Raw genomic sequence first — 9,966 nt, 5'->3', positions numbered from 1 at the left:
ACAAAATCAGGGTCTTGTCTTCCTAGAGCTTCTGTAGAGAAGGTGAATAAGTATGGTAAGTTGTGAGGGTGGTGTTTGAGGGAGGGAACTGCCCCCACAATATCTAAGCTCAGCTGATTTAGTGAACTCATCCCCCTCATTTATGTCTCACAGACTTCTCTGTGGCATGCCCTGGAATAGGGAGCTGTTCTACTGGGGCCTGGTCTTTGAGTAAATAGAAGCATGGGGAACCATCTTCCTGAATCTTCCACTGAGTAAAACCTAGGCCTTACTGTGTGTAGGAGCTATATCTAAATTTCATTAATTTTACAACACTTTATGGAGCATGAGTAATAATTGTGTTGACATGGCTTGTTAGGAAGCTGAGGCTAAGAGGTGTGCCTGACACCACACTCTGAAAACAGAGAGGTCTTGTGGGGAATGCAGAAATGTTTCACTCCAAGTGTTCTTAACCGCTGCAGAAGATGGCTCCCACCATTTGCATCCAGACTGAGGTAGGCATAGTGCAAATTTTTCAGGCCAGATTTCTGGATCTTTCCCAAATGTATGTAGTGCTAGACTCCAGTTTCCAAGAAGTAAACAGTGTCCATCTCTCCACAGTGGCCTGTGAAAATCTCTGGAGACGCTGGTGATCAATGGATGTAGGCTCACTGAGAATGACATCACCTACTTGTCCCAGAGCATTCATGCCACCCGCCTGAAGGAGTTGGTCCTCTGTGGCAATAACCTGTGCCAAACGGTTCCTGGGTCCCTGGAGGTTCTACTGGGGGAGGTGTCCGGCACTCTGCAGTACCTGAACTTGAGAAGCTGCCGGCTGAAGGAGGCCCAGCTCCGAGCCCTGCTGCCTGCCCTGTGTTGCAGCTCCCGCCTCCGCTCTCTGGTGTTCAATGACAATGTCATCTCCACCTCGGGCATCATGAGCATGTTGCGGCACTTGGCAGGGCTGATGGAGCTGAAGCGCGTGCAGTACCCTATCCCTGCCGAGTGTGTTGTGTACTTGGATGAATACAGGTGGGGGTACCTCAACGGAGTGGAGCTCGCCTGTGTGCACGCCAAGTTGCGGGAAATGTTGCAGGCGCTACAGGGGGCCAACGTGGAGTTGACGAATCCGACCTCAGTGGCCTGACTTATGAAAATGCACAGCTGACCTGATGGGGAAGAGGGGCAGTGGTGGGTCCTGGAGCCAGGGCAGTGGATTTCCCGACGGGATGGTGTGGCTTTGAAGAAAACTATGAAAACAAGAAAAAACACAACGAACGGTCTGGTGGGAACTGCTGTTTCTGGATCCACCTGGGGCCCCATTATTCATGACATCGACAAGCACGGGTCAGAAATAACACTGTGCAGGTGTTCTAATGCTGGATATAAAAAGAAAGCTTCTCCCAACACTTGTCCTTCTGGTCTGTTTACCCAATTTCCCTTTCGTTTTGTTTCAGTATTCCTGCTTTGAACAGCACGCAGTTGGGTGAGTTTCTTCTCAAAACTTTTTTTTTTTTTTATAAAGTGGGATCATTGACGTGTTCATCAAGGGAATAGATGAATATAAGGTGTTCAGCACACAGCTTTCATTCACCTATTTATTCAAATATTTGTTGACTTCCTGTTTTGTTCAGAAACTGCTTTCACTGAGGAAGATGGTGTAAACGTTCAAGGTGTCTGCCTACAAAGAACTTAGCTTTGGAAGGGGATGGGGGGGACCACTAGACAGGTCAGCAAACCCATTAGAAAGCTGGTTTCAGAGGAGTGCCATGAGAACAACACAATACCTGTATGGTGAGGGGTTACTGGAGTGGGGGACTGTGGGATGATTGGGAAAATTTATGGTCTGTCCTCAGTTCCTGGCACAGAGCTTCTGAAACCCGTGTCATTTCCTAAGTAATAACACTAGGAGCATGCTTTGTTCCAACATTTGGCCTTTGACCCCGCCCCTGACACGGGGTTCTTGAAACCCTTATACATTCCTAAGTGGTAACACTAGGATCATTTTTTGTTCTAATGAGGTGCCTCAGGGTGGGTACTCAGATGGCTCCCAAACGGGGCTGGTCCCCAAAAAGACCAAGCCATAATTAGAAGCTTGGAATTTTCAGCCCCACCCCTCATCTTCCAGAGGGGAAGAGGGGCTGGAAATGGAGTGAGTTGATCATGTCTACATGAGGAAACCTCCATAAAACCCCAGTAGTAGGGGGTTTGGAGAGCTTCCACATACTGGGAGGGTGATGTACCCCAACAGGACGAGGACAGAAGTTCCTGCACTTGGATCCCCTCCCCCCAGACCTCAGCGTGTGTATCTCTTCATCTGGCTCTTCATCCTTACTATTTATCATCCTTTCATAAACTGGTAAACCTAAGTAAGTGTCCCCTGAGATCTGTGAGCCACTCTAGCAAATTACTCAACCTGAGGAGGGGGTCACGGGATTCTCTGATTTGTAGCCAAATCAGACAAGTTGTGGGTAACCTGGGGACTTAACTACTTGCTATTGGCATCTGAAGTAGGGTGGGGGCAGTCTTGTGGGACTGAGCCCTTCAGCTGGGGCCTGCCGCTATCTCCCGGCGGATGGTGTCAGAGATGTGGTGTGACTTCGTTTTTATTACAGGGAAAAGTCCCCACACATTTGGTGACTACAAGTGTCAGAAGTGCAGTGTTTTGGGGCGCCTGGGTGGCTCATTTGGTGGGGCGACTGCCTTCGGCTCAGGTCATGATCCTGGAGTCCTGGGATCGAGTCCCGCATCGGGCTCCCTGCTCGGCAGGGAGTCTGCTTCTCCCTCTGACCCTCCCCCCATCTCATGTGCTCTCTCTCTCTCATTCTCTCTCTCTCTCAAATAAATAAATAAATAAATCTTAAAAAAAGAAAAAGTGTTTTGTGTGAGGAGTAAAGGAGACACGGGAGAAAGACTCCCAGCGGGGAAAATGGGTTTTTCCCTATGAGGGAGAGAGACAGAACTGGAGTTTTCCTTAATAGTGGCTGCTCTTTTTGAGGGAGTTGGTGGGGGGAGGTCAGGGAGTCGAAGCTTCTCTGGAAACACACCAGTAACTGATAGATGAGTATTGCATCCAGATATCAGGAGAGCTGGGGAGAGCCCTCCCAGGCAGAGGAGTGGGAGGTACAGTGAGAAGGAGCCAACGACATGGAGGATGAAGGATATGTCAAACCCTTTGATGGTGAAAACGGAGAATCCCCTCTCATGGAGTGGCCCTTTGCATAGAGTCCCCTGGAGAAAAGGAACTGAGCTGAAACAGAGGTGATTAAGGTGGAGGGCAGGGAAATGGAGAAGAATCGTTCTAATTCTTCCTTCATAATAAATGGTGATCCCTAAGCGTGTGTCTCTTCCCCACCCGACTTCCTGTCCTGCACTACTTCCCGAGAACTGCCCTTAACTTTCTGGGCCCATTTCACTTCCTTCTGTTATTTCAGCTAATTTATACTTTTGTGTTTCCTGTCATCTGTAATAGCAGCAGTTTCACTTGCGTATTTCCAATTCTATGTCTCCATTACAAGTTCTATCCCTTATCACTCAGCCTAGCATCTCCAATACGATGATGAGCGAGAGTGGGTGCCCTTGTCTCATTCCTGATGTCGTAAGCTATGTCTCCAGCATATGGCAGTTGGAAATGATGCTTCTTCATTCAGGATGATGTCTCAGTGTGTCCCACTTCAGCTGTTTTGTTTTTTTCCTAGACACAGGTGTCCCCTGCTTTTTTGAAAATTTGCGTTATGCCACTTGTGCAAAAGACCTACATTAGTACCTGTTCCCGCTAATCGAAAGAAATCTGAAGAGGATTTTCGCTTTTAGGAGAAAAGCGAAAACATTCAGCGTGTTTTGCAGCAAGCCATTATAGAGGCAGCGTGCACCCCAAGCGAGAGTGGCCCTGCCAAGTGCCCCCTGGGAACTCTGCTCAGCATCTCATCGTCAAGCCACCATCGCTGTGAACTGTGTCTGTGAGCATCTGTGCTTTATCTTGGTTTATTTTGTGCTTTTATTAGCAAGATGTGTGCTAAGGTGTCAGACAAATCTAGGAGAGGTTATTTTTTGCGTCTGGGAACACGACGATGTTTTCCATATAAACTAATGGTAATTACACAGACATTTCAACTTATGAAAGGTTTCCTAAGAATGCTCTATTTTCGGGGGCGCCTGGGTGGCTCAGTTGGTTAGGGGTCTGCCTTTGGCTCAGGTCATGGTCTCAGGGTCCTGGGGTCGAGCCCCATGTTGGGCTCCCTGCTCAGTGGGGAGCCTGCTTCTCCCTCTGCCTGCTGCTCGTCCTGCTTGTGTGCATGCTCGCACTCTCTCTGTCAAATAATTAAAATCTTTTAGAAAAAAAAATGCTCTACTTTTGGATAGCAGGGGAAATCTATAGTCTCTAAAAGTTTTAGTAGAATTCTCTGTGAAACACTCTGGGCTTGGTGCTTCCTGCAGGATAGATCCTGATAACTTTCTCTACTCCTTCTATGGAAATTAACCTGTTAATTCAGTGACATGTTACATTCACAGTGTTTTGCAACCAGAACCACTGTCTTCCAAAACTTCTTCACTCCAAATAGTCTCACCTTTACACAGTAACTTCTTATTCTCCCCCCCACCCCCCGCCATAATGAAGTGGCTTAAAACAACAAATATATTCTCTCACAGTTCTGCAGGCTAGAAGTGTGAAATCAAGGCCTTGGCAGGGTCATGGTCTCTCTGAAATCTCTAGCATATGTTGCCTATTAGACCTTCTGGTAGCCCAGGCATTTCCTTGGCTTGTAGCAGCATGTGACTACAGTCTTTACCTTCATCTTCACATGGTTGTCTTCCCTTCTTGACTGTGTCCAAATTTTCCTGGTGAGAACAACAGTCATATTGGAGTAGAGGCCAGCCTAATCAAGTATGACTTCCTGTTAGATTGCATCTGTGAAGACTTACTTCCAAACAGTCACATTCACAAGTACCAGGAATTAGGCTGTCAAGTAATCTTTGTGGGGGGACACAGTTCAACCCCTAACATAATATGGTCATCTTAATATGAAGTCCTCCAATTCAACAACATAGGATATTTTTCTATTTCTTTAGGTCTTTAGTTTATTTCTATTTTATAATTTTGTGGTTTTCAGTATACAGATGTCACCTCCATAGTTTAATTTATTCCTAAGTATTTTACTCTTTTTGATGCTATTGTAAATAGAATTGTTTTCTTAATTTTTTTGGTGGTTCATGGCTAGTGTATAGAAATACAGCTGATTTTTATATCCTGCAACTTTACAAAGATAAAATTTTATTTCTTCCTTTCCAGTTCATATTCCTTTTATTTTTTATTTGCCTAACTGCACTGTCTAGAATTTCTAATACTGTGTTGAATAGAAATGTTGAAGGCAGACATGCTTGTCTTGTTCCTGATCTTAGGGGAAAAGCTTTCAGTCTTTTACCACTGACTACATCATTACCTGTGGTATTTCCATAAAGGCCTTTATTACATTGAGGTATTCTGTTTCTATTTCTAGTTTATTAACTATTGCTTTTTATCACAAAAGGGTATTGAATTTTGTCAGATACACAACAGTCGAAATGATCATGTGAGCTCTTTTCCTTCATTATACTAATGTGGTGTATTGCATTAATTTTTGAATGTTGAAATATCCCTGCTTTCTGGGGGTAAATTCCATTTGGTTATGATGTATAATCATTTTTAAATGTTGTTAAATTGCACTTGCTAGTGTTTTGTTGAGGATTTTAGAATCAGTATTCGTGAAGGACATTGGCCTGTAGTTTCAATTCTTGTGGTGTCTGTCCTTCTTAAGTGTCAGGGTGATGCTTACCTCATACAATGAGTTAGGAAGTTTTCCTTCCTCTTCAGTTTTTTGGAAGCATTTGTGAAACATTGATGTTAATTGTTTAAATGCTTGGTAGAATTTACCAGTGAAACTGTCTGGTCCTGGGTTTTTCTTTGCTGGAAGCTTTCTGATTGTTTCGGTTTCCTTAAAAGTTCTAGATTTATTCAGAACTTTAATTTCTTCATGATTCAGTCTTAGTAGCTTTTATGTTTGCAGGAATTTGTCCATTTTTTCTAGGTTATCTAGTTTGTTGGCATAATGTTCATAGTTCTTTCTTATAATCCTTTATTTTTTCTTTCTTTTTTTTTTAAAGATTTTATTCAATAAATAAAATCTTTAAAAAAAAAAAGGGGGGGCGCCTGGGTGGCTCAGTTGGTTAAGCGACCACCTTCGGCTCAGGTCATGATCCTGGAGTCCCAGGATCGAGTCCCACATCGGGCTCCTTGCTCGGCGGCGAGTCTGCTTCTCCCTCTGCCCCTCCCCCCTCTCATGTGCTCTCTCTCACATTCTCTCTCAAATAAATAAATAAATAAATAATTAAAAAAAAATAACAGTATTGGGGGCGCCTGGGTGGCTCAGTAGTTATAAGCGTCTGCCTTCAGCTCAGGTTATGATCCCAGGGTCCTGGGATTGAGCCCCATATTGGGCTCCCTGCTCCATGCAAGGTCTGCTTCTGCCTCTTCTACTCCCCCTGCTTGTGTTCCCTCTCTGGCTGTGTGTCTCTGTCAAATAAATAAATAAAATCTTTAAAAATTAAAAAATTAAAAAATTAAATAACATTGTTAACTATCGGCACCATGAGGTACATACATGGGATCTCCAGAAGTTATTCATCTTGCATAATTTAAACTTTGTATTCTGACCAACATCATCACATTCCCCCACCCCCACCCCTGGCCACCACCATTCTACTCTTTGCTTCTATGAATTTGAATATTTTTTTTTTTTTAAGATTTTTATTTGAGAGAGAGCGAGAGAGAGAGTGTGCGTGTGCACAAGTGGGAGAGAAGGAGAAGCAGACTCCCCGCCAAGCAGGGAGCCTAATGTGGGGCTCGATCCCGGGACCCTGGGATCATGACCTGAGCCAAAGGCAGACCCTTAACCGACTGAGCCACCCAGGCGCCCGAATTTGAATATTTTAGACTCCACATGTGAGATCATTCAGTGTATGTCTCTTCTGTATCTTGTTTATTTTGCTTAGCATACTGTCCTCCAGCTCCATCCATCCTGCCACAAGTGGCAGGATTTCCTATTCAAGGCTAGTACTCCGTCATACATGTATATAAATGTACTTCAACAAATGGATAAAGGAAATATGATATTCTTTATCCATTCATCCCCGACAGACATTGAGGTTATTGCTGCAAAGAACATGAGAGTGTGGATACCTCTTTGCTATTCTGCTTTCAATTCTTTGGAAACATTTACCCAGAAATGGGATTACTGGATCATTTGATAGTTCTACTTTTAATTTTTTGAGGAATCTCCATACTGTTTTCCATGTTTGTACTAATTCGTATTCCCACCAGCAGTGTATGAGGGCTCCCTTTTTCCACATCTTCACGAACACTAGTTATCTTTTGTCTTTTTGATAAAAGCCAGCCGAGCAGGCATGCAGTGATACTTCACTGTGGTTTTGACTTATATTTCCCTGATGAGAGATGTTGAGAACCTTTTCACGTCCCTGTTAGCCATTTGAATTTCTTCTTTAAAGAGTGCTATTTAGGTCTTTTGCCCATTTTAAATCAGGTTACTTATACTTTTAGTATTGAGTTGTAGGAGTTCCTTATATATTTTATGGATATTGATGCCTTGTTGGATATATGGTTTGCAAACATTTTTTCCCATTCCGTGGGTTTCCTTTTCACATTGTTTCCTTTGATGTGCAGAATCTTTTTAATTTCATGTAGTCTCATTTGGCTGCTTTTGCTTTTGCTGCCTGTAATTTGGTTCCTATCTGAGAAGTTACAGCCCAGACCAATATCAAGAAGATTTTTCCCTGTTTCCTTCTAGGAGTTTTGTAGTTTCAGGCCTGAGGTTTAATTCTTTAATCCATTTGAGGTGATTTTTGCGTATGGTGTGAGCTAGGGGTATAATTTCATTATTTGAATGTAGATATCCAGTTTTCCCAAAACCATTTGTTGAAGAGTATCCTATCCCCATTGTGTGTTCTTGGCACCCTTGTGGAAGATCAGTTGGCTGTAATGTGTGGGTTTACTTCTGGATTCTCTCTTCTGTTCCATTGCTTTATCTGTTTTTATGTGGTTGTGGTTGCTATGTAATATGATTTCAAACCAGAAAGCATTATGTCTTCAGCTTTGTTCTCAAGATTGCTTTGGTATTTGCGGTATTTCGTGGTGCCATACGAATTCTATTTCAATTTTTCTATTTGTGTAAACAGTGTCATTGTGAAGATTTTGGTAAGGGTTGCAATGAATCTATACATTACTTTGAGTAGTATGGACATATTAACAATATTTTTCCAATCCACAACATTCTAAAACATTGATGAAGAAAATTTTCTTTTTTTTTTTTTTAAAGATTTTATTTATTTGAGAGAGAGAGCACGAACACAAGCCAGGGGGAGGCAGAGGGAGAGGGAGAAGCAGACTCCCCACCGAGCAGGGAGCCCGATATGGGGCTCAATCCCAGGACCCTGGGATCACGACCTGAGCCGAAGGCAGCTACTCAACCGACTGAGCCACCCAGGTGCCCCTAATGAAGGAAATTTTCAAAGACGCAGTGTTTTATAATTTTATGAAGCTTTATAATTTATAAAGACATCAATGTTTTATAATTTTCAACACATAAAAGTCTTGCACCTCTTTTATTATTTTCTAAGTATTTTATTCTTTCTGTTGCTATTATAATGCTTGTTTTCTTAGTTTCCTTTTTAGATAGTTCATTCCTTAGTCTTTAGAAATCAGAATTTTGTATGTTGATATTGTAGCTTGTAAGTTTACTGAATTTGTTCTAGGGGTTTTTTGTGGATTCTTCACGGTTTTCTACATATATGATGATTCTATCTGCAAATAGATAATTTTAGTTCTTTCTTTACAATTTCTATACCTTGTATTTTTGTTTTCTGCCTGACTGCTCTGGCTAGGACTTCCAGGACAGTATTGAATAGCAGTTAGTGAGAGTGGGGAACCTTGCCTTGTTCTGGATCTTAGAGGAAAGTCTTCCAGTTTTAACTCATTGGTTATGATATTGGCTGTAGATTTTCCATAGGTGTAGTTTATTGTGTTGAAGTTTGAGAGATTTTATTTATCATGACTGGATATTGAATTTTGTCAAATGTGTTTTCTGCATCTATTGAGATGATGATGTAATACTTAATGTTTCGTTCTGTTTGTATTGTGTATCACACAATACACATTGATTGGTTTGCATGTGTTGGACCAACCTCGCATCCCAAGGATAAATCGCATTTGGTCATGGTATATGACTCTTTTGATGTGCTATTGAATTTAGTTTGGTAGTATAGTTGACCCTTGAACAGCATGGGGGTTATGGGCACCATTCCCACACACAGTCAAAAATCTGTATAACTTTGGACTCCCCTCAAACTTAACTACTAAAATAGCCTACTGTTGACCAGAAACCTTACCAATATGATTAACATATATTTTATATGTTATATATACTGTATTCACACAATGAAGTAAACTAGAGACAAGAAAACAGGGGCACTTGAGGGGCGCCTGGGTGGCTCAGTTGGTTGGGCGGCTGCCTTCGGCTCAAGTCGTGATCCTGGAGTCCCAGGATCGAGTCCCGCATCGGGCTTCCTGCTCGGCGGGGAGTCTGCTTCTCCCTCTGACCCTCTTCCTTCTTCCCTCTCATGCTTTCTATCTCTCATTCTCTCTCTCTCTCAAATAAATAAATAAAATCTTTAAAAATAAATAAATAACACACATAAAAAATTATTAAAAAAGAAAAAGAAAACAGGGGCACTTGGGTGGCTTGGTCGGTTAAGTCTTGGACTCTTGATCTCGGCTCAGGTCTTGCTCTCAGGGTCATGAATTGAGCTTCACGTCAGATTCCACACTGGGCGTAGAGCCTGCTTAAGATTCCCTCTTCCTCCTCCCCTACCCCCCCCCCACTTGTGCACACACTCTCACTCTTAAAAAAAAAAGAGAGCGAGAGAGAAAATTCATTT

At 42.7% G+C, this 9,966-nt stretch overlaps 1 protein-coding gene across 1 annotated transcript; it reads left to right on the top strand.

Moving 5' to 3' along the window:
• Positions 1-464: 464 nt before the first annotated feature.
• LOC114202357 (melanoma antigen preferentially expressed in tumors-like) lies at positions 465-1,167 on the top strand. Its single transcript, XM_088019401.1, has 2 exons — positions 465-494; positions 623-1,167. Exons 1-2 carry the CDS (start codon positions 465-467, stop codon positions 1,124-1,126), a joined length of 534 nt encoding a protein of 177 aa, XP_087875527.1. The 3' UTR covers positions 1,127-1,167.
• Positions 1,168-9,966: the final 8,799 nt, after the last annotated feature.

The sequence above is a fragment of the Eumetopias jubatus genome, unplaced genomic scaffold, assembly GCF_037043125.1.
Source record: "Eumetopias jubatus isolate StellerSeaLion01/CBP00866 unplaced genomic scaffold, mEumJub1_p1.0 scaffold_16, whole genome shotgun sequence".
NCBI lineage: Eukaryota > Metazoa > Chordata > Mammalia > Carnivora > Otariidae > Eumetopias > Eumetopias jubatus.
The sequence above is the reverse complement of the archived record's forward strand: the minus strand, read 5'-3'. Positions and strand labels throughout refer to the sequence as shown.

Bases quoted from the DNA above. Each gene is read 5' to 3' on its own strand.
- LOC114202357 (XM_088019401.1), top strand. From the start codon at position 465: ATGGCTCCCACCATTTGCATCCAGACTGAG. The intron at 495-622 runs GTAGGCATAGTG...AAATCTCTGGAG, and splicing joins CCATTTGCATCCAGACTGAG to ACGCTGGTGATCAATGGATG.